A 24,569-nucleotide genomic window follows, 5' to 3' on the forward strand; every position below is an offset into this window, starting at 1 on the left:
TCCTGTCACTCCAACGTTTCTCTCCATCGTTCTAGCAGGCTCCCTTCAGACACTGTAAGGCTGCCATTAGCTCACCCCTAAGCCGTCCCTTTTGCAGGCTGAACAATCCCAATTTTCTCAGCCTTTTGTCACAGGAGCGGGTCTCCTTCCCTCCAACTAACTCGGCGTTTTCCTCTGGACTGGCTCCACCAGGTCCATGTCCCTCCTGTGCTGGAGCACCACCCTCCCCTTCTTTCTGCACCTCGCACGCCTCCTTCTGCCTGTCCTAGGGCCCGACATTCCCTCACACGGGCCCCGCCATGATCCCTCCGCGGGGCCGCCGGGGGGGCGGAGCTTCCGCCATGAGCCCGCCCCTTGAGCCCGCCCCCGCCGGGCCCGGGGCGCGCGCCCGCGCGCCTGCGCGCCTCCGCCCCCGGAGCCGGAAGCGCGGCGGAGCGAGCGGCGGCGGGCGCCGCCATGAGCTTCCTCATCGACTCCAGCATCATGTTCACCTCGCAGGTACCCACCCCTTCCCCGCCGCGGCGCCTCCGGCCAGGAGAAAGGCGGGGGAGCGGGGAGGTCCCGCCGTCACCGGGCTTCCCCGTCCCTGCGCCGTGCCGGAGGAGCGCGCGTTCGCGTCTGGCCGCGCGGGGGCGCGCGGACCCTCAGGGGTGGCCGGGCCGGGCCGGGCCGAGCTCCGCTGAAGTGTAAATTTGAGTTTCTGCAGTTGGAACAGATAGGGAAATTCATCTTGCTGGTGTCTACTGAGTGCTCGGTTTATTTCTGGTATTTCTCAACAAGGCTGATCCTAGGCAGTTGGACCAGGTGAAAATGCGTTTAAGTGGATCACGGAGGGAGCTGGTTTAAGCTTTTGAGGTGGTGTGAAAGTTTTATTGTGTAGTGATGAGCTGAGGAAAAGGAAGCTTTCTCCTCTCAGCAGCAGAGGGTTGTCTCAGATAGACTTCAGTGCACAGCCCTCATTTACTGATAATTTTCAGGACAGCTTTTGGCCGTTTCTTAGAAGAACAATGCCCTCCCATTTGATAATGCTCGAATTTTTTTCTTACAACATGCTTTTCCATTCTTGGTGGCTTGAGCGTAGCTTTGGTGCTGTTAACAATTCACCCAGCACAAAAACTCTCACTTTCTTGCTTTGAGTTCTGAGCTCCTAACTTATCTAATAGCTTTTCTTTCATTTCTGATGGCAGCTTTAAATCCTCTCATCATCTTCAATAGTACCAAGTTAGATGTTCAAGTCGCTGCATGTAATTGTCAAATGCTCAAGATTTTGCTGAATTTATATGTCACATTCACCTGCAGTGTCTTGGAGTGTGAACTTCTAGCAAAATGTCTTTCTTTGCTTTTGTGCAGTCCTTAACACAAGGGGAGTCTAATCTTCATGTTCATTTTTCTGTTCTTCTTGTACTTGTTTATATCTTCCTTTTTTTCTCTTGCTTACTTCTCTTTAAAGAGTTTGTCTTTACCTTTTTCCTCCTTGCCACTGCTAAATGTGGAATTACTTGATGTGGATCTCATTTGCTTATCATACTTCTTTAACTTATGACCTGTAGATAGGAGGCTTACAGAATATCTTTCCTTTTTGCTAGCAGCTACTTAAAAGTCTGAAGTCCTCCTCAAACAAGTTTTGTCAGCTTTTGCAAATCACTCATTTGACCTCATTCCTGTTTCAGTTGTTCTTTCAAGGCAGCTGCGTTCGATCTTCTTGCCCAGCATTCCAGGTATTCCTTGTCTGTAAATTACGTTAGTGTGTTGCCTTTGCCAGTGTGGTTACTCCTGATGTGCAGGGAAGTAATCCACAGTAATTCCTTTGTTTTTGTCTTTGAATATTTCCCATCTCCACGGCAGGGTGAGCAGAAAGCTCTGGCCTTTTCCATGTGCTCTGAGGAGATACACTGACTTTGTTGTTTGATGTCTGATATATGCTGAATTTTGTCTTTGCCTTGGTCAAAGCTACTTCTGTAAAAAAATATTGAGTGTTTCCTGAATTCTCTTTTTGCTTGGGTTCTTTTAAGTCGTTCCACTCCCTTTCAGTCTTACAAGGAATAGATGGGGCTACCCACGGGAGGCCTGACAGCACAGCCTCCTTTTACTCTCTGAAGACAGGTAATTGCAATTCTGGCTGCCTTGTTCAATTTGCATTTACTTCATTCGAGTCATCTGCAAAGTAGCTGTGGTACTAAGTTGATCCCTTCAGGAGTGTGGAGAGACTTAAGCAAATTTTGTAATGTGCTTCCACAACCACTGAAATGCAAAGTGTTATTGGCTTTTTCTGCTTCACCTGCCTTGTCCATGTGGCTTTCTGCAGCTCCAGATTGTGGTTTGACGCATTCAGCATTGCCTTTTCCCCACCTTAGAGATGCTTGCAGCACCTTTTACCCACGCTGTGTCAGTGTCTAACCAGATGTACTGTAAAGACCTCTACAAAAAATTCACAAAACATGCACTTCTGGTCTACAAGATGTTTTTATAAAATTTACTCATCCTTAGAAGATGTGGTGGACACTGAAGTGTTTGGTTTGCCTCCATTTCTGTATTTCCTGTAAAAAAAACCCATAGGCTTTAATTCTGTAGATTACAACAGTGAAACAAGAATCAGCAGTGCAGAGGATTCTGGCAGGCCGGGAACTGAGGAATTCTGAGAATTTAGCAACACCAAACTCTGCGGTATTGATTAGATCTTCCTTAAGGTCATTGCCTTCTGTGTCTGCTACACTTGGATATTTTAAATATCATTTTTTCTGTGGTACTGTGGAAAATTTTAATCTTTTGTGCATCTTGGGTATTTTGGGTTAGCTCTTTTCCTTCCATTTGTTTAATTTACAGTCAGCAGTGCAGTGGGTTTGTGTTTGGCAATTTACAGGATGCAAATGTTGAGTGCTTCATCTTTTCTGCAGGTGCTGTTCTTTGGATTTGGGTGGCTCTTCTTCATGCGAAAGCTCTTCAAGGATTATGAGGTGAGAAGGAACCTTTCATTACAAGCCTGTACCTTAAAAAATTACTCCCAATTATAGAAATATTTTTAAAACTGCATTTAGCCTTATTCCTCTCTTTAATCCCTTTTATCTTATCTGCAGTTACTTTCTTTTAAATTTCCTCTTGTGCTTCTATTTGAAAGACTCCTAGATATCTGAGCAAATGGGTTCTTCTGTGGCCACTGAAAGTTTCCATGCTGGCTACTGTTAAATATAAAGAAATATGGAGGAGATGCAGAGATAATAGGAAACTGAAGGAACTGTTTTGCTTTTTGCCCTAGTAAGCCCACCTTATATAAAGTGAATCTTTCAGACAAAATGAAATCCAGTGGTTAACTTGAAACTCAGTGAGATGTGTCAGTTGCAGCTGAATTGGTGGTGAGGGGGCTTAGATGGGATAAAAATGCCATTTTCTTATCCATAGTGGAGTATGAGATTGTAGTCTCTCAGAGGTGGTTCGAGTGCAAGCCAAATTCAGACCCCAGCAGTATTTTGTTTTTAAACCTAATGTTAATATCAAAGAGCTCTCTTAGTGTATGAGTTTGCCATCTGTTTCCCAAGAGGCTTTTGGCTTCCTCCTAAGCAGATATAGGTCTTGGTGCCTTTAAGCAAGAGACCCAGCTGTGGGCCATCATACCTTTTGATATCCTGATATCTGAGGGCTATCAGGATGCCATTCTAGAAATGTGAATGCCTGATGTCTCTGGATTGTTTCCTGCATTGCAGGTGAGACAGTATGTGGTCCAGGTGATATTCTCTGTGACTTTTGCCTTCTCTTGTACCATGTTTGAGCTGATCATCTTTGAGATTTTGGGCGTGCTGAACAGCAGGTGAGTCTGGGAATTCACTGGGGTCTGGCCTGCCTTGTGCTCAATGAAGATGTTTGTGCAGCAACATTTGTTTATTTGATAGAACGTGGGACTGGTAGCCATAAGCTTCCAGTTTTCCATGGGGTTAACAATTGGTCTGGGTTCTTAGGGCAAGGCTTAAGTTTTTGACTTTCTCCATTTGTTAAGTTAAAAGAAATTATTTCTTTTATGGAAGTATTGTAATTCTTCAGATCATGCTAAGAGCACTTTTCAGATGCTAAAAACTATAGAAACTTTAAACACTGGTTTTCCTTTGGTGGTCAGAGGAGTGAATAAGATGTGAAGCTAATTGTGGAGTGAAAGCTATGTCTGTAACAATACAGGTTTTGTGAATCAAAGGTGAATCCCCAGTTGACAATAGGGTGAGGACTTTTACATAAAGGTGATGTTAAAAACTGTCTTCTTTGGAGGTCAGTATGAAAGAAGATGGAACCATAACATGTAGAGGCTAAGTTGGGTTTCTTCTTATTCCATCTAATCATACAAGTGTAGGAGGGCAGTCAAAGGGGTTGAAAGGCAAGAAGCTCAGAACTGATGAAAGGTAATGTTAGTTCTGTATGCTATTAATATGTGGGGCTGGTAGCCAGAGAGATCACTGAGGAGAATGCTTTTATAAGCTTCAATAAAGGGCTAGGCTTCGGTATGGATGAAAATGTTTGCCTCTGAATTAGTTAGGGAAGAAGAAATGATGAGGATCCTTGTCACTTTTTCCTGAGGATAAAAAGGATATGAATTTATGTTGGGGATGGGGACATGTATTTTTCTGTTCAAGTAAAGTGAAAGGTCAGTTCAGCCAAGATGAATTTCACCTGTGTTTGACTACTCTGATCTATGTATGTATTTATAAAACCTTGTTTTGCAAAGTCTTTCAGATGAGACAGTTCTGAAGTGTGAAACATGATGAATTATCAACATTTTTTTTTATTTTTTCTTTTCAATATGAATTAGCTCTTTTTTGACTCAGCTGTTCATTATAAAATTATTTACTGCTTATACTTCGTTTTCTTTTACTGGATAAGCAGTCAGTCACATGAATTATTCTGCAACTGTCATTAGTAACCATAGAAAATACAGTATTTGATAAAATACCCAGCATTGTTTTCTGGATAGCTGTATCATTTTAAATACACATTTTTGACCTCTGTATTTAAAAATAAAACCGTACAAAACCCCTAACCAAACAACTCCCTCTCCTCTACCCTAATTAAAAAAAAAAGTCCAGAATATTCGATATGCTAAGCCAATATTTTTCATTGCTCGATGTCGTTGAAAAGATTTCACTGACATGCAGTTTTCTTTGAGAAATTTGTTGTATTATGATATTGTGCTAATCAGTATTTTGGCTTTATTTCAGCTCTCGATATTTTCATTGGAAGCTGAACCTGTGTGTCATTTTGCTCATCCTGGTCTTCATGGTGCCCTTCTACATTGGTTACTTTGTTGTGAGCAATATCAGATTATGTGAGTACTTAGTTTGTGGCAGGGGAGCTGCTAATTTGAGAATAGGAATACAAATGAGAAATAATTTTGATCACTGTCCTTGTACCTCCATCCTTGCCCTGGCTTTGTTCTGGCTAAATACCTTCTCTTTGGAACTTTATGCTGTATTATGAAGCATTCATTGAACAGTGAGGAAATACTTTACATGACACCAGCAAATGCTGCTTTTCTTCACGGTTTGCAACAAAGTTGTGTACTTCACAGTAATTTTACTGGGATTTGTTCCTTTGCAATTTAAAGCTTGCAGCCTTACTCTGTAACCCTTGGCAAGGCTGTGTTGTTATGGGGAGCAAAAGAAATGAGGCAGAGAAGCTAAATAAATCACTTGCAAAGCAGAAGAGCTCAGTAAATTACTTTTGCTTTTTTTGTTTCTGCTGTCTGGATGAGGCCTCTTCCGTGGGCTAATGGACACTTAACCCTTGAGCTGTTGATACTCATGGCTCTGTTGTGTGAAGCTTAGGCACGTAGGTTGGGAATATTAGATGTGCAGTTTTGCCATGAAGATGAAATATTTAAGATTAACGTTCAAGATCACACAAGAAAGAAGCATTGAAGTGGTCCCATGGGGACAGTGGATCCTTGTGGGAAGTGAAGGGGTGCATACTGCAAGCTGTAGCTCTATCAGGTGACACCTCCTTAGGCCACCTGTTCTCAAAGTAGCATTTAGATCAAAGTTGAAATGTTGTAAGCTATAAAAAGCCCTAAAGAAAGAACCTATTTTAAACACTTCCTTTTTCCTCTCCATTAGTGCACAGACAGAAACTACTTTTTGCATGTGTTGTGTGGTTGACATTCATGTATTTCTTCTGGAAGTTGGGGGATCCATTTCCTATCCTCAGCCCAAAACATGGTGAGTTTCATTTTCTTGCTGATTTCTTCCCTCCTGCAAATAGGCTTCGTTATTTCACTTTTATTTTGTATTATTATTATTATTATTATTATTATTATTATTATTATTATTATTATTGTCTCGGCTCTGCAGCTGAAGCTGTAGAAAGTGGTTCCTGCAACTGAGGGTCTGCTCTGCTTTGAAATCTGCAACGTGAGGGTTGTCAGACTGACAGAAATGGGTGGATACATGTGGCTTATTTGCATTAGTTTTTCTTTCAGTACTACTGGAAAACTTGAAGGAAGTTAAGTCCTAACTGAACCTAGACTATGTAAGGACATGATGTACTTTTGAGGACACAGAAACTTTATCGCCACAAAAAATTGATCACAATTTTTATTCACTTACTTCTTTCCATTGTGGAGATCAAACCTAGTTTATTTAAGAAGCAGATCAGCAACTGGTCCTTCACCTGGCTTTCTTTTCCAGTCAGGTTTTTCTTTCTTGTGACTGAAATCAGATGAGTTTAGCATGAGTGACTGTCCAGTTGTGTCCAAAACACAGCAGTGTGCCTAAACTCCAGAGCTGCACAGATTGTATGTAACCAGCAGCAGGCCTGGCAGTTGTGCTGGCTTTGGTACAGGTTCCTGCTGTGCCTGAGCCCAGAGGCTGTGCAGTTGCATGGGACTGGAGTGTGAGTTGGTTAAGTCCTGCTGGATGCCAGAGCTGTTTGCGTGCAGAATTAGCTTGAGTGTCTCTCTTGTGGTCCTGAGTATTTACAGTGTGAAGATACTGAGTGCATTTGGGTAAGTTTGGGTGCAGCAGAGTTAGCACGTGCCTGGCTGTGCTAAACCCTGACTGTGCTGAAGGATTTTAATGCTGTTAGAACCCAACTGTTTGTCACCTGTGTTACCTGTGTAGCTTATATTGCCCTTCTGTTTCCCCTGCACTGGAAAATTGTTTGGATATTGTTCCCAACAGACGAAATTGAGCCTGTTTCATGGAAATTGGTGAATATGTGTGTCCGCATACAAAATGCTCAGCTTAGTCCTTCTGTTCTGTGGCAAGCTGCTTGACTCTGTACTCACATGAGAAGTTGAAAGATACCCACTTGGGTAGGATCTGCTCACTGCTTCATCTCTGATCCTAAAAGTTTCTGAAGAGAAAATATTTGTTTATGTTTTGTAATTGTGTCATTTGCCTTTGAAATCCAGCAGCTGATGTATAGTGCTGATCCCTCTGCCCAGTGTTCCATTGCCAAGAAAAACTTGCATCCATTGTGAGCTGCAGAAGGTGCTTGAGTTGGCAGAATGTAATAATCCAGTGGAAACTTAGCCATGGGGTTTGGGTAATCCTTTTCAGGTCACCAAAAGGTTCTGGGAGGATGTGTAACGCCTGCAGATTTCCAGAATGGGTAACAGGGTATTCTCTGTTTTTAATTGTACTTTATGGGGTGTGATACCTCCACTTAAAAGTTCTACAGTGCCTTATCCTACCAGGTGTAGACATGAGGTTAGAGCCCTGTTTATTCCCTGCTGTATTGTTGGGGTGCTGCTGTCCTGTATGTACAGACCAGGCTGCTGTGGGTTTCATCAGGGAGTGGTGACCCAGTTCAGGCAGGTGGGGATGGGGATGGCAGTGTCCTGCAGCTGAGAAGTGCACCATTGAGCAAGGGCTCCCTTGGACTGCAACTTATTTAATAAACATGAGTTTGGGAGCTCGTAGTAGAAGGAAGGTTATGCTTAATGACCCGCCAGTACTCTAATAAAGCTCTTACCTTTATCTGAGTTGATGGAACATGGGTTCACTCTATGTGTGAGTTTCATGGAGAAGCGTTGCTCCAACCAATGGACTGTCACGTCATTTTGAAGGCACCTGTGTTTTAAGTGCTGCAGTCTGGCAGTGTATGGGGCAAAAGGCCAGTGTATTGTAGCACATTCTGTAGCTCCTGTAAATCTCTGTGCAGCTGCACATGACTGGGTGTCTCGGTTTCCCTTTGTGGAGTCTTTTTGCCTTGTTTTCATCATTCATTCCTCTTCTCTGAAGCATGAAATGTGGCTTGGAGCTCAGCCATCTCAGCTTTGCAATCGTGTAAGCTCTAAATGTGCTGTGTGTGGCAGCTGCTCTATAACCAGCTCCCTAAAAAGCAACTGGTGTTTACTACACATGGCACTGTGTCCTGGGAAGGCAGGTTGAGGTCTGTGTTCAAGAATAAATGCAGCTTCAGTGCTTGGTGATGGTTACAGGACAGGCTTGATGTTCGTGTTGAATTACATGTTTTAGAATCCACTTGGTGCTCAGGTAGACGACCTTGTTGGTGGTCTGCTCAACAATGTGTTTGTGTCAACCAGATGAACACTGAACAGCCAGGAGCAGCTTAACCTTCCCAACTCCACTGTCCTACAAGCCTAGCTTGTATCTAATGTGGAGGCGCCACTTTTAATGGGATGGGGGTTCAGACATTTTTAGGCCAGTTTGCCAGGATCAGCTGGTTTGGTATTTGCTGATAACTGCAGAAGTGTCTTTATGGAAGACCCTCCTTTATAAGTGTCTGATGGATGATCCGTTTTCCCGCCTCAGCAAATGGCAAACATGTTTTATTAGTTTGGAACCAAAATATTGATATTTAATCCTCTTCACATATCTATATACCAGTCTTAAGTTTCTTCACCGCTGGAGTTTCCCATTCCTGCTTCTAAGCGTGGTAATGCAATCTCTGTGGGAGACTTCCTACCCCTTTCTTCTCCTAGTCCCTGTCTGTCCTTCCTTTTACCTGAGGTCATTGCAGTAGGAAGGCACTCAGATCAATTAAGCAGCTCTGTGTTGTGTTAGGAAAACACCAAGTGTGGAGCAGAGTGAAGAGAGCAAGGTTGCTGATGCCATGTTTTTCCCTCCCTCAGGAATCCTGTCTATAGAACAGCTCATCAGCCGTGTTGGTGTGATTGGGGTGACACTCATGGCTTTGCTGTCAGGATTTGGGGCTGTCAACTGTCCATACACTTACATGTCCTACTTTCTCAGGTAACTGCAGCCTTGTGACATACTTGTCCAGCTTTTTGAGGTTATTTTTTGCTTTTCCTGTGGCATTGTTTCAAGTTTTTTTACTTCTCTTCTGAATCTTGCTGCTGTCATGTATGCGTGCTAGAATAATTTCCACTGCTGCTGTATATTTCCCTTATACGGGCTTTTTTTTGTCTCATGGGCATGTGCACATCTCCTCTGAGATGGGGTAGCAGGCCTAATTGGGGGTCTTTATTTTGCAGGAATGTGACAGATGCAGATATTCTGGCTCTCGAGCGACGTCTCCTTCAGACTATGGACATGATTGTTAGTAAGAAAAAAAGGTGAGAGGACAACAGTAGCATGAAATTATTAATCTCAAGGATTTGTAGTCAGGATGGTATAAAATGGATTTTGAAATCTGAACTGGGTTGAGCTCTGTGGTGTGTCGTTCTAGCCTGGTACATGACTGTTTTTAACACTAAGTAGTGCCCTTTGTGGCTGCAGTGGCACAGAAGAAGCTTCCAAGACCATTTGTAACTCTCTGCTGGCAGCAGATTGCAAAACATTGCTAATGTTGTTATTCTGTAGTACACAAGTGTGCCATCAGAGCTCTGCTGGCATTGGTTTAGCTTATTCCATGTCCCCCAAGCTAAAAAAAACTACTTTCAAAAACAATGTAATTTCATTTACACTGAAAAGATTTTTGTCTGCATATTTAATATCAATATTACATATTTAATGTCCTGATAGTAGTGCAGAATAAATCCAGTTACTGGAGTCACTTCAAGGGTTTAACTGTCTGACCCAACAATCTCCCAGACTTTAGTTTTGGTGCCTTAATGTTGCAGTGGAAGCTTTTAACATGTGCAGGGGAGCTTTTAGATAGCCTAACCTTGCCAAATTTATCAAATTTATCTGCTGATGAGTATTGGCTGATGGAAGTGTAGTTAAAGCATAACCTCCTTCCCCTTTGAAAATATTCAGTGGTGAACAACTGTTAACTCTGTATTTGTGGTCATGTGTGAGATGGTAAGTAGTGAGAGAATTTATTTACTCAGGTTTAATTGGTTTAATTGACTGGAAGCACACTAAAAGACTGCCTTTGGAGTTTAAAGGTAGTGCTGTTTCTGACTCTGCTCTTTTGTTTTGTACAGTGTTTTTGGACTTTTGGTCCAGGAAGAGTGATGTTGGAGTAAAAGTCAGAATGCCAGGGGCTTGTAGTTAACTAGTGCTCTCTTGCCTTCCTGTGGCCAGGAAATCTTCTGAATATGGCAACTTTCTAACCATTATGAAGAGCCATGTATTAATCACTTGGCAATTATAATGAAGCAGTTCTGTAGATTTTGGATTTTGGTTTTTTTTTTTTTTTTTTTTTTTTTTTTTGTTTTTTTTTGCATTGATGGGGAGCAATGGCTTGCATGATTGGACTTTTTGCTCATATAAAGCTGAATTTGAAAGGTTAGATATGTGTCAGTCCAAATGCAACCAAGTAATTAGCAGAACAAATGGGAATAACAGTATTTTTAATGCTACAGTTCCATAAATTGTCAGTGATGTGCTGGCCACCTCTGTACTACTGATAGTTCAGAACTTAGCAGTGAGCACAAGAGTTGTTAGGCAATAGGACATAAAGCTTTTTGTTTGCTTTGCTCATCCTGACATATCTTCTCATGCCAACCCTTATTCATGCTGGCTTTCTAGTCAGTAGGAGATAGTTGTTGAAAGTTGTTTGCCCTGAGGGTTTTTGCAAGGAATCACTTTTCTCTCCTTCCTGAGCACAATGAAGTAAAGCCTTATGGAAACTTGCCTGTAAGGCTGTCAGATTTTTTATACTCATTCTTGCAGGTGTGACATAACTAATCCTCAGGTTTGAAATGCCAGAATTCTGATGGCATTGCTTCATTTGGGTCATGTTGGAGTCAGATCAGCTGATGTGACACACACATACCATATAACATCACTACCAGTCTGCACTAACAGAGTGTGTGGGGTTTGCCTGTGGATCTTTTCTGTGAGGTCTTCAGAGCTCCTGCCCACTGTATGGATACAGAGATCCCTGCCACCTCTCAAAAGAGAAGATTTGCCTTTATGTCTATAGCCTTGTGCTTCACCTGGACATTACTGCATTTTTGCTGCAGTGCTGTGGATCATTTAGGATGGATCAAGTGAATCCGTGTACTGTGAAGAAAGCAAGGATTCAAAACACATTTCTTTTGGCATTTGGCAGCTATCAGGATTCTAAGATCTGTTATTTGTAGTCTGTGGCCATATGTGCTTTTATGTATATGTAGGGTGCCTCAAGGGTGTTTCTTTTGCTGATGTGAAAGGAATGATGGAGTGAGTGATTTTTAATTTTTTTTTTTTTATTACGCTGCTTATCAACAGCCTTGAAGAGGGCTCACTGCCAAATGTAGCAATTCTGGCTGCAGCTACAAGAAAGGAACTAAACACAAAGAATTACGGATCATCCTGAGAATCCTGTGAATAGTTTTCAGCTTAGGAATGGATAACTTGCTCACCAATTTCGGTGGGTAGAAATGTGAGGGAACAAGTCCAGAAGCCAGCACTGCTCGTGGGGATTATGCCATGGTGCACATGGAAGTGTGAGGGATGATACGCAGCTGCTGCTGGAGTGTTGGAGTTAACTTCAGGAGTCATGTTCAGATTGCCTGAAGCATCCAGTGGTTCAGTCCAAGAATGGATATGTGTGTTTCTGCTTCATAACAACTTGTCATGCAGCCCAGCAGTGAGTGACAGCATATCAGGGAGTGCTCTGCACACCATCCAGAGCTCACAGCTCCATCGAAAAGGTAGATGTGCAGTGATAAAGAAGAGGTGTCCAAGGGGAGGGAGGAGCAGAAGTCTTTTTAATTCCTGAGCTTGAGATAACACAGTCATGTGTTTGAGGAAAGGAACACAACTAATCATAGGACTGAGAAATCCATTTGAATTCCGAATTTTTAACTGGGTTTAAATCCCTTTAGTCTTGAAACTGGATCCTGAATGGAAGACTTGGGAAGTGTCTCATTGAATCTCACTTAATTAGATCTGGGCTCTGCTCCAGAGCTAATCAGGATAATTTTATGTAGTGAGATCGGTGTTTAGGGGAAGAAAAAAGGGTCATCTCTTTTTGGTGAATTTAGTTAACAGCATCTTCTAAGAAACTGGTGGATTTTTCTTGTTTGGATTTTTTATAAAAATATTATATTCCCAAGGACTTGTGTTTTCTCTTCTTTCAGGATAGCAGTGGCTCACAGGACAATGTTCCAGAGAGGAGAAGTACATAACAGACCCACTGGCTTCTGGGGAATGATAAAAAGTGTCACAACATCTGTTCCTGGCAGTGAAAGTATCCTTCATCTGCATGCTGGCACCTGCCTTGGGAGGTGGATCCAGCTTTCTTTGTTTTGAGAGGTAGAGTTAAAGTTGGGACAGTCACAAAGCATTTGTGTTTCAACACATTTCCAGCCTAGTGTCTACTGGGAAGTTTGTTCTCCTTCACTGTCTGACATTTTGCCCAGGCCTTGGGCAAAGTTTTACTGTGACACAGATAGAAGTTTTATATTTCTGCCCTGCTCTAAATGTTGTGTTGCATCACCATGGGTGTGATGTACAGTGGATCAGGAGGGGTGCTTGGTGTACGTGCTTACCACAGAGTCATAGAATGGTTTGGGTTAGAAGGGACCTTAAAGGTCATCCAGTTTCAACCTTCCCTGTAGAAGGAATCCTTTGGGAGTGACAAGGGTCTGTACTTCTCTAAAAGAGTTGCTTACCAATGATTTCTGTCAGATCACTTGAAGTATGCATTTTACATATTTAAGGCTCAGGACTCTTCTTCCTCTCACACTAGCTGCTAAAATCAGAATTTGGCTGCTTGACAGATTCTTCATAGTAATCACTAATCTCTTGCAGCAGTTACTCAGCAGTTTTGTTTATGAAGATGATCTGAGATGACATATTGTGAGATGCACTTCAGTGGCAAGGGACACTGATCAAAGTGGAGCAGCAGTTTTTGAGAGCTCTGGTTCTAATCTGTGATGCGTTTCCCAGGCAAAGAAATAAAGAGTTTGTTGCACAACTGCCAAGATATTGCATCCTCCCTACCTCCTTGAACTGGAGTACTGTGCACCAGGTACATCCTTGAGATTTCTTTGGTGCCATATTAATGAACAGCATGAAGACTGAATGACAGAGCTAATCCTGGATCTAAGAAGAGACCAAATCATTAGATGTGGGCCTTGGGCTGAAGGTGGGGAATGTTTTGTTCTTAGTTAAGAGTTCATTATGTGTTCTAGCCTTGACTATGTTGGTTTGCCAGATCTGTCCCTTATCCAGCAAGAAGTGGATGCTCTGGAAGAATTGAGTCGGCAGCTTTTCCTGGAAACTGCCGACTTGCATGCAACAAAGGTACGCAGCAAATAACTGCCCAGTTGGGTGGTCACAGTAGTTTGAAAGAGTACATGTGTTATGAGAAATTGAAATCTGTTCAGTAGGTAATTGGTGAAATGTGGTAATGCAGTGGAGTGAGGATCTGTTCCTTTAGCTTTAGGGCTAAGATGACAGTTCCCTTCCAGTTCAGATCCATCTTTGCGTCTGCTCCATGACCCTGTAACCATTCACAGGCTTATGAATTAACACTGAGGAGTTCAGAAACTTTTTGAATTAAAAGATGTAGAAAGGTAGGGCTGTGTTTGCTACTGTTGATGCTCTGTTACAATTTTATGTTGTGGGTGATTGTGAAAATGATGTATTTTCCTATGTTCTACTCCCTCTCCCTCTTTTTGTGTTTCCAGGAGAGAATAGAGTATTCCAAAACTTTCCAGGGAAAATACTTTAACTTTATGGGTTATTTTTTCTCCATCTATTGTGTCTGGAAAATCTTCATGGTATGTAAATGTTTTCTTGCATTTTCTGTAGAAGTATGCAAATATACCCTGCACAGATTATGCTGCGCATGCAGTTCATTAAGTAATGCTCTAGTTTCTTTAAAATCCAGAAATTCTGAAGGAAACTGGCCCTTGGTTGAAATAAAGCTCTGGATCTGGCCTTTTCTCTACAGCATTAGACCAGTAATTCTTACATTTTTGTTCCTTCTTCGGCAGTCTGACCACCCCCTGCCCTTTCCTTGGTAGTACAGTGGAAGAGTCATGCATGAGCCTCACCTGTGAGAGTGAGAAGTGCTTTTATCTTTTTGCTTGAATGTAAATCCATCTGTTGCAGGCAACCATCAATATTGTATTTGATCGTGTGGGGAAGACTGATCCAGTCACAAGAGGAATTGAGATCACTGTAAATTACCTGGGAATCCAGTTTGATGTGAGCCTTTATTAGTTCTTACAGCCTTTTCAGCAATTCGTATCTTAATCTAAATTAAATCATCCTGCTGCTAGGGAGAAAGTGATAAACCCTGAGAATGTGGCTTTGGGTTTTGACTTATTGAGGAGGAGAGAAAAATGTGCCATGAACATTGCTTTCACACTGATTTTATGCTGAGATGGTGATGTGGTCTTGCCGGAGAGGGGAAGTAGAAGCACTTTAGATGATCTGCTTAGATGAATACATCCAGCTACAGAGCTACAATTAATTTTGATTGTTTATGCAAAATAGTTGTTCTGTCATTTACACTTTAAAAACATCCCTGTGAAAATGGGGTTCTTTGTGATTGGTATGAACTAAATCTCCTTCTCTTGTGTTTGGAGTAAACAGTTGCTAATGCATTTGTGAAAATGTCTGTTATATAAACCTGTCTACAGTGGACATCTGTACAGTTACAAGAGACAAAGACCCTAAAGAACTGGTAGCTATACAATGTGGTGTAAATGAGGTTACTGTTAAAGTTTTAACTGTGTTTTTGTTGATACAGGTCAAATTCTGGTCTCAGCACATTTCCTTTATTCTTGTTGGAATAATCATTGTTACCTCTATTAGAGGGTTGTTAATCACACTTACAAAGGTAAGAACCAGGACTCTTAAGTGGTTTTACATAGAGAAATTCATTATCAGATCTTTACCTTTTGATGGAGCAAGTACTGTATAAACTTTCAATATGCATTTATATTTAAATATCTGAATATAAATTCTTGCAGAGGGAGGAAGGTAGGAAGAAAACCTTTTCAGGATATTTTCCCAATCTCTGTCAGGAAGTGATGTAGATGTTAAATAAGATGCTGAATGTAAACAAGGGTTCAAAATGATGCTGTAGCCAAGGCTTATTAAGTAAGGTTGATGAGATGGTGATTAAAAGCATTTGGATTACTTAATTTATGTTGCTGGTAGGACTGAAAGGCATAAACTCAACAGACATGTGACTCATTGACTTGACCTGGCCTTTGGTACCTATGCTTAAGGTTCTCTGTATTGTTTTGTGATTTTTAGCACAAGGTGCAACTGTCTGGGGGAGATTGATGTTTCAGACTAGGGTTTATGAAAGGTTTATTAAGGTAGGCTACAGGTAGCCCTCTAGGGTATGGTTTTGATTTGGTATTTTTAGATGAAAAGGTATTGAACAGTATGTACCTTTCACACTGTCCTAAGGCACATCAGACTTACCTAACTGCTTATTTGCAATGTTTTTGGTCTTTTGTCCCTAGTTCTTCTATGCCATTTCCAGCAGCAAGTCCTCCAATGTTATTGTTCTGCTGTTAGCACAGATAATGGTGAGTATGGAGAACCGTGGGCACACTCACGTGCACTTCTGTGTGCATACCTTGTGTGTGATTAAACACATGACATCTTTGTTTGCTGCCCCCTGCTAACCACAGAGCCTGTGGTGAAGCAATAATTGCTGTCCCTGTTTTAACTTCCAGGGAATGTACTTTGTGTCATCAGTGCTCCTGATCCGCATGAGCATGCCTCCAGAATACCGCACCATTATTACAGAAGTCCTGGGAGAGCTCCAGTTCAACTTCTATCACCGTTGGTTCGATGTGATATTTCTAGTTAGTGCCCTGTCTAGTATCCTCTTTCTCTACTTAGCACACAAACAAGCCCCAGAAAAACATATGGCCCTCTGAGGCAGATCTGCAGCCATGCATTGCTCTCTGTCCTGTCAGCTGCACTGCTGCAACTCCTGTGGATTGCAGAACTCTGAGAGACAGGACTGCTGTATGTGTTCTGGCAGTGTAACTGTAAAACTTGGAGAGACAGGACTACTCTGTGTGTTCTGGCTCCTTGAACCTCCACACATGTCATCATCCAGCTCTGTGGCTCATTTTGTTCAGTGCTACAGCTGGAAGGGACGTGGGTGTGTGTATTGAACTTGAAACAGTTCATTGCCAGGCAATAAAAGCAATCCTGGATACACCACTATCCAGGGGCATCAGAACTTGTGGTAGGCTGGCTGAGGGAACACCTCCTACTGTTGGAACGTTATCTTCACAGGAAGGCACCAAGAAATGTGGCTTTTCTTTTGAAAATCAACTTATAATCGGGATTTGGAGGACAACAGTTCTGGAATTGAATGTTTGAATCTGTGGAATTAAATCAGCTTTTGTAATATGCAAGTATCATAATTGTTTTTTGTCAGTCCCAAAGATTTGGCTGGATTTGAGCCAGAAGGTGGTTAGGATTTGCTGTCTGGCAGAAGTGGAGTGGAGAGGACTCCATTTCTGTATGTAGTGTGTATCACTAGTACCTACTGTCCTTAGGAACTGGAAATTTGCTTTCTCTTACCGAGTGTCAACTTTCTTTTCTCTCTTTGCATAAGTGGAGCTGAGGTTTTGGGTTCCTCTTTGCTAGAGTTCAGTGTTAAGTCAAAGACCACTGCCATGCCTTGTTTACATTGTATGTTGCAAATTTTATGCTTGTGACTTAAACTTAGAGATTTCCATGGCCACTCTCTGAGGCTTTGTTTTATAATTGTTCTGGAACATAAATTGTAGTTGGTGAGAGTAAGACTTGGAGCGGGAGGCGGGGGGAAATAACCACTGTAAACAATTTATTTCTGTATTGTCTTTGGTGTACAGCAAGGAGGCAAAGTACACAGCAGCAGTATTACAGAACCATTTATGTCACATTCAAGACAACACGGTGGTGACAAGGTTAGACAAATGTGCATGACTGAATTACATACACTGTCCTAATCCACAGCTGTGTGCAGAGGAGACAGAACAGTGATTAAACATGTTGAGTTGTGAATTACAAAGTTAGCTTAATATTTGAAAGAAATTTCTGCAGTGCGAGCAGGAAAAAGTACTATGCACAGACTACCTGGGCTTTTGCCATTTTAGAGCAGCTCTACTGCTGTAAGCAAAGAGATGCCACAGAGATTGAGGTAATGGACTTGGATTAGAGGGAGAGCTGCCTCTCCTGGGAGATGGGCAGAAATCAATTGGTCTTTACTAAGAGCTTATCCATAACAGGCTAAGATGCTTATGAATCTATAAAACATTTCAGCTTCTGCTGCAGGACAATTAATTTTAAAGCTGCAGTTCTTTAAACCTTTTCAGGAGTGAGTGACTGAGTGCCCACTTCGCAAGGCAGAAATTGTGCCAGTGGAGCACAATTGCAGAGTATTAAATGGAAGTGTTTATTGCATCAAGAGTTTGCAGCCCTTTATGGCTCTGGCACTGCTTGGAGCAGCCAAGTTCTGAGAGGTGGAATAGAAGAGAAGAACTGAAGAAAAGATTTGGCAGGTTTCTTTCCCATTGTTGGCATAGTTTTGTCTCCTCACAACTTTGTGTCATCACTGTTATCATCGTCAGCTCTTGTGGAGGCAGCTGATTGTGAGGAGGAAGATGAGTCTGCCTGCAGAGGAGTAACAAAGACCTGATTATTTTCAATTTGTTTATCAAATGTTTGATCATTTGCACTGTTGCAGATTCCTGTTTTCATCTGCACTAATCACACACTTGTTTAGATGGCAGAATGAACCAACAAATTGTTGAAGGGTTTTTTTTTGTTAAGTACGTTTGGAGAGGAATTTCTTCAATAGAGGGTTTCTATTGTCGAATTCCCAGATCTGCTCAATTTGAACACAACAGTAGTGCTAACTTCTGCAAAATGCAGCCTGGGGAATAAGACATTCTTGAAAAATCTTGCAGACAGGGCTAATGAAAAACAAATGGGAAACACTATTGGTCTTACCTTGTCTGTCTCTTTTGTATGATCAGAAAATAAGCATTTTAATATTTAAGGCTGATCAGACAGAGGGTTTAAAAGTGTCTCAAGAAGTAATACCACCTTGCTTTTCTGACTTCACAGATTTTTTTCTCGTGGCGTGAAGTGAGTAAAATAATTTCAAATCAGCACATTGTCTGAAAAATGTCATGATAACCTATCAGTTGCTGTTCCTTCTCCAAAATGATCTATTTTGAAATATTTCATGTGGTTTTCACAAACATTTTTATGTTTTTTTTGTGTATTTAAGCAGCTTCCCCTCCACTTCCACAATTGTATTGCCTGTTTCCCATCATTGGGATTACTCTATTTGGATTATCCTGTTCCATAAAATCTCTTGTATGTGCGTTCTTTGTGTGATTCAGTCTTGCATTAAAGATACCTGTATTATGTATGGGGAAAAGAAGAGTTGTGATAATTAACAGCTTTCCTTTTAATAACTTGGAAAAATCCAGGCTCAAGTCAACAATCCTAGCTCTGGAAAACTTACTACCTGAAAACAAAGTTATTTTCCTCTTCCCTGTGTGATTCCTCAGCATCTGCCTAATGCAGGATTACTCACCCTTTCCCTTGGCTCAGGTGAGTTCCTCTCTGGCTCTGATGGATGGTTTTCTATGCAAGCAGGAGGCTCCAAAGTGTCAGAGTCTGCCATGGAAGCTGTGATGGGAATGTTTTGGCCTTGGAAGTACCTGAAAGCATCTTTGCTGCACACCAGCAGTGTCAGTCTGTCCCCACTGCTTTGGATCCTTGCCACCACTTTGTCATAGGATTCGTTGGTCACATTCACTCCGTTCACTTCCACTAAGAAGTCATTGTTTTCCACACCTGCTCTGCCAGCTGGCCCCTGGCTTTGTACCTGCAGAGGGGAGTTCGAAGCAGGATATTGGCATCAAACTCAGAAAGATGCACCAAGAGCTGAGGATTAGCTCTGTTATGGTGAAATAAGCAAGGGGAAGGGGAGGTTCATGGGGCAGGAAGGAACTGGGGTGGGCAGTGGGCCTAGACATTATAAACATGGAGCACATCAGTTTGAGATTTTAAGATGCTTCTTGATCTTGATAGATTTACATTATAGGAATGTGGCACGGTAGAACCATGAAGGCAGGTAGGAAAACAAGTTTGCTAACTATTTGGAGGTCTCTGCAATAACTTCAAAGTTTAGTACAATTCACAGACCCCTGAGTAATGGGTGGAACCCCTCAAGAAAGCTGAGGTTACAGAAGTAATTTGGGTGCAGAAGGAGTTTGGCTTTTGCCAGCTGTGGATTTCAGAGAAGGTGGGTAGAAGCAGGGCAGAGGTGTCTCTTAGTAATTAAGCTGTTCTAAAGTAAAACCCAGTTCTGTCAAAAATACTAATTTTGGTGTGCCAGATTCATGAACAAAAGCAAAAATTATGCAAAAGCTGAGTTTTCCTTCTCTCTAGATGCCTAGCAGAAAAAGGAGTGTTTTCTGGTGCTCATATTTTATCTTGGGCCAGCAATGTCCATCTTACTTAAACAATTGAAGCTCTGATCTGAGAACATTGGAAAAGAGACTTTTGTGGCTTTTCTTGCATTTATTTGCAGGATGGAGGGGAGGAAGCTGCCCAGAAGACTACTTGAGCTTGTCTTTGCTCCTCATTCTTCATTAGTACCTCAGTAATGAACAATCCAGTTTTGTTCTTGATCATGTTTAAGCTGAAGCCAAATCCATTAGGTCCTTTCACCATCTTGCAGATCCTTGGTTTATGGTTCACTTTCTGCTCAATATGCAACTCCACTCTTTCCTCCATTTTAGCTGGGGTTGGATCCTGTGCTTTGTAGTAGTATGAGAAGGGGGAAATTTGAGCCTGAAAAAAGTTACAAAACTACATTAAAACAAAAACTTCTGTTGTGAAATCTGTTTCAGGCTCTCATGCTCAATATATTTTGTTTGAAACTTTGTTAATGACTCAGACTTTAGCTGCAGTGAAGAATTCTTCCCTATTCTGTCTGAGTGGAAAACTAGAGTGTTGATCTCTGTGAGAGGGGAGCTTTGTTACTCACAAATGGTTACACAGTCATGTAGCTCTGAATTTGATGTCGTAACAGCACACCTTTTCTTGTGTTTGAATTTAGAATTGTTCTGTTAGTGTCTATAAAAGGAGGAGGCCAAAGATTTGGGTGTTTAGTGACTTCCTGTACAAGTGTACAAGCTGAAATGCAGGCGTCTTGTAGACGTTTCCTGCAAGTTGAAAGTGTCAGAGCAGATTTGCTGTTTCACTGTGATAAATTGTCAATTCCTAGCAGTAGTTTGCATTTTCTTACCAGTTTGTACATGCTGTCAGTATCCTTATCCACCACCAACAGGGAGGTTCTTTCCTCAGACTGCTTAATTTTTCCCACTACACTTGCATGATCCAGCCCATCCACTCGCTCACCATTGACAGCCACTAAGATGTCATTGTCCTTTAGACCTGCCATGGCTGCTGGGCTTCCAGAATCAACATCTTTGATTATGTGGTCTAAGGTGAGAAGGGGAGAAAGATTGCTGTGAAGGCAGAGCTTGGTGAGTTTTAAAGATGTTAAATAAAGGTAAATTGTCAGAATTGCACTTCACATTGATGCTGTTTTCCCTGAAAATTTCCCCTAAATGGCTGGTAAGAAGCCAAAGGAAATGAGGGCTGCAAACGTCATATATGAAGAAATGGTACAACTGTCATGGTCTGTGTGTTAACTTGGATCTTACCACCAGTGTTTTGTTCCATCCGTAGATAAAATCCATAACCGCTCTTTCCTTTCTGGATCTCAATAAATCGTGGTTTGAGGGGAAGCAACCTTAGGCTGGCGTTGTCTTTGCTCAGTGCCATCCTCTGGCTTCTGAAATAGCTGTCTGTTTCTTCATTTGAAAGTAGAAACATAACATGATTTTCAGACTTCTTTACCTGTGACAGCACATGTACAGTCTGAGATGTCACCCCTTCAACAACATGTGGGAATTGTGGATATTTGGTAACTGGTGCACTGATACACAGCTGAGCCTGGGTGCTGTTAGTCCAGGCCGTGCTACTGTAAATTGATTTATCTTTTTACCCGCCCCCCCCACCTCCAGTCAGAAATCTGGACCAGGACAAAATCAGGGGCATGTAATATATGGGGAAATTTTCCATATTTCATACGGTGTTCCTGACCTAGGATATTACCTGTGGAGAGCCATGGGGGTGTGGAGGTGGCATACAGTGCTGTAGAATCCAGGGACCCTGAGAAGGTAGTATTTGTCTGTTCTAGGTGTGGAACTCTACAATACAGATTTATTGTGCCATCTACACCTCTATTTTAGATTACAGTGACAGGAGCCAAGTTTCTGTCACTCGTGGTCCTCTTCTGTCTCCCTGTATTACTGATTCTGAGGTGAGGGTTTTTTTTTTCTGTCTGTTCAACCTCTCCAATTCTTTCTTTCTCTTAGTCTTTTGTACTCTAATGGGTGCTCTTTTTTCTCAAACAGTGTCAGTCTTCTACTGGTGTTGCATGATTCTATAGTTAGCCATGTGCACTGAATGCTGGTGGAATGCTGGAGTCTCATGGCTTGATGAAAACTCTTCAGCTCCAGCTGTGTTTTAGTAGCGCCAACAGCAGAAAGCTGGAAGCCTCATTAGCCATGTTCTTTGCAGCCAATTAGTGAAATTACTTGCACAGTAATTTTAATGAGTTTTGGACTTCTTCACAGAGGAAGGGACTACTGTTTAAAATCATGAAATCTTCCCTGCTTCATCCTGACTGTGTCATCAGAGGCTTCCCTCTTCCTACCTGGAAACCATATTGATGACTTGCCCTCCTGCCATTAGGAGCACTTCCAGGGCTTCTAGGAAATGAATTTACTCAATAGGGCTCCTGGCAGCAGTATACTTGTGTTATTTAAAACTCTTTGGCCTGTCTTGATGGCAGTGTTCATTGAGAGGCAGTTCAACAGGCTGCTTGACAACAGAGCCAGAGCAGGGAGCTACACTGATGCATTGATGGTACATGAACAGCAGCTCCCAAGATTTACTGTGAAGTGCTTTTGTCAGCCAGCCTGGCCTCCTCAGTAACCCTAATAGGCTGCTGTGAAAGCAGGCCAGAATAGAAGATAAATCAATACCTTTTCCACCACTTCCTCGTGTGTGTCATTTTCCACATTTTTCCCATTGATTTCAATCAGGCGATCGTTATTTTGGACACCAGCCTTTGCAGCTGCTCCTTGTGATGAAAGCTCTACTATGAACAACCCCTTCTGTCCTAAAATAAATGAAAACTCATTACACGGGGTAAGTCACTGCAATAGGCCTGAATATAGTGGTTAAGGAATCTCAGCACTGATGTCCTCAGAGAATCTTGGCCTCTGCTTGCACACAGATTGCAGGAGCACCACAAACCTTCCACACAGACACTCCTCTGTCTCTCACTGTGGCCTGGAAAAACCACTTCAGGGGTGGAGGGAGATATTTGTTGGCAATCTGCAGCTCAAACTGGTGTTTATTTCCCTACCAGGAGTGCAAAGCAGCTGATTAACATAGCTGAAAGGGATTTGATTTCTGCTTCCTCCCACCCTCCTCTCTCTGCATCATTTTGGAGAGAGAAGCTGCTTTTACTGTTGTTTTATACATTTCATAATTTCCTGTGTTTGGAAGCCTTCTATGCTTGGTCCTTCAATTATACTGCATTCCAAAGTACCTTTCAGAGGGCTCTTTAGAGGTGGTGCTTTCCAGAAGACCTCCCTCCTCTGTTGACTGCCCTTGGAAAAAAGGCGTATATGGAAAAGGTTTAAAATCCTTTTCTTTCTAAACGAATTACTTACAAATCAGAGAGCATTTCTTACAGCTGTCTAGAACCTCATGTGCTGATTCCTGAGGTGATTTTGGGGAATGGAACATGATTCAACATAGCACATTGAGCGTACATCTAGGGTTTGTTAAATAACAAGTGGAAAATAGCTTATTTTTTTCCCCTCTTTTTTTTTCATCTGTTTTCCACCCCATAAGAAGCATGGTCCTCAGAAAACCTTGTGCCTGCATATGCTGAGCAGAAATGTGCTGGAGATGGATCTGAACCCATTCTGCTACTTTTTACCTTCTTTCTGTAAGCCAGAACATTTTGTGTCTCCCCATATATATATATATATATATCTATCCAGTTTCTTCTCTCCAGGCTCTCACCTTCCGTGCTTTTCAGGGAGAAGCCGTATCCTGTCTCCTCCTTCACTAGGTAGCACAGCCGGGGCTGTGGAATTGCAGCAGTTCCCCTGTTGGCCATGGATGGTGGGCACTGCTGTTCTTGTTGTTGTCCTGTGGATGCCTTTTGACCCAGCTCTTCCAAGTTCACTCCCTCCTTTTGTGCCTTTTCGTAGGATGCATCATCCAGAACAAGGAGTACAACAGAATTCCCACTGTTTTTGACAATCTCCACCACCTGTGATGGACAAGGGGAAATGGAAGCAGGTGCTTGAGTGATGGAGCTAAAAGAGGAAAAGCTGCACTGTCCAATGTCTTTGCTGTCTCATCCCCCTGCTCATGCACTAGGGAGGCACCCCAAAGACTTTCCATCCCCATGGTAGGTAATGAATAGGGGGATACTCAGAGAAGTTGACTATGCTCCTGGATTTTCTAGCCATAAAAACTGGAAGAAAAATCTTCACGCAGCAGCTGTGGGCCTGGGTAATGGGGGCACGGTGTGGATCCCAGACTGAAGAGATCTGTACCTGTGCATGCTCCTCCTTGTCCACAAAGACACCATTAACCCTGAGGACTCTGTCACCATCCTTCAGGCCAGCCTTTTCGGCCGGGCTGTCGTGTCCCACGTTGCGGATGACGTGCCCTGCCGTGTCCTGCTCAATGCGCAGGAAGAAGCCATATTTCTTCTGGGGCTTCTTGGTCACTGTGCATTCTCGGGGCTGCAGAGCAGAAGTCATCTCTGCCAGACAGGACGGAAAAAATACCTGTGAGTAAGAACAGTGAACCTACCTAGGGAATATTCTCTCTAATTACATGTCAGGAGGGTTTGCTTCAGAATTCTTGGGTTTTTTTTCTTTTGGTATGGAGTGGTTTGTTGGTTTGTTTTTTTTTTTTTTCCTTTGGCCCCAAGAAATCCAGCTGTGTAACACTGAACTTAGTTAACAAGGCTAGGGTGAAGAAACCAAACCCTTTTCCCTGACCCTCCTTGCTTCTTCTGTCTCTGTATCTCAAATTATGTTAAGCAAAATGCAGACCTGAAGTAAGAAGTCTGCCTGTGAAAACATAGTAAGGATTGAGGAGAGAGTGTAATACCAGGATTAAGTCTTACAGAGGAAA

At 42.3% G+C, this 24,569-nt stretch overlaps 2 protein-coding genes across 5 annotated transcripts; one reads left to right on the plus strand and one right to left on the minus strand.

Moving 5' to 3' along the window:
* The first annotated feature begins 448 nt into the window (after window positions 1–448).
* GPR89B (G protein-coupled receptor 89B) lies at window positions 449–16,670 on the plus strand. 4 transcript variants are annotated; one of them, XM_062515326.1, is made up of 15 exons: window positions 449–498; window positions 1,671–1,718; window positions 2,895–2,954; window positions 3,699–3,802; window positions 5,196–5,302; window positions 6,090–6,191; window positions 9,071–9,191; window positions 9,434–9,514; window positions 12,413–12,522; window positions 13,492–13,580; window positions 13,967–14,059; window positions 14,394–14,489; window positions 15,037–15,126; window positions 15,764–15,829; window positions 15,980–16,670. In XM_062515326.1, exons 1-15 carry the CDS (start codon window positions 457–459, stop codon window positions 16,184–16,186), a joined length of 1,416 nt encoding a protein of 471 aa, XP_062371310.1. In that variant the 5' UTR covers window positions 449–456; the 3' UTR covers window positions 16,187–16,670. The 4 variants fall into 4 exon arrangements, with proteins under 4 accessions (XP_062371310.1, XP_062371312.1, XP_062371311.1 ...); XM_062515328.1 differs by lacking the exon at window positions 14,394–14,489; XM_062515327.1 differs by lacking the exon at window positions 1,671–1,718.
* Window positions 16,671–17,717: 1,047 nt separating this feature from the next.
* PDZK1 (PDZ domain containing 1) lies at window positions 17,718–24,190 on the minus strand. The gene is made up of 8 exons (XM_062515325.1): window positions 23,981–24,190; window positions 23,439–23,691; window positions 22,385–22,521; window positions 20,996–21,191; window positions 20,575–20,771; window positions 19,923–20,117; window positions 18,853–19,146; window positions 17,718–17,918 (listed from the first exon to the last, which is right to left on the minus strand). Exons 1-8 carry the CDS (start codon window positions 24,188–24,190, stop codon window positions 17,841–17,843), a joined length of 1,560 nt encoding a protein of 519 aa, XP_062371309.1. The 3' UTR covers window positions 17,718–17,840.
* Window positions 24,191–24,569: the final 379 nt, after the last annotated feature.

The sequence above is a fragment of the Cinclus cinclus genome, chromosome 2 (assembly GCF_963662255.1).
Source record: "Cinclus cinclus chromosome 2, bCinCin1.1, whole genome shotgun sequence".
Taxonomy (NCBI): domain Eukaryota; kingdom Metazoa; phylum Chordata; class Aves; order Passeriformes; family Cinclidae; genus Cinclus; species Cinclus cinclus.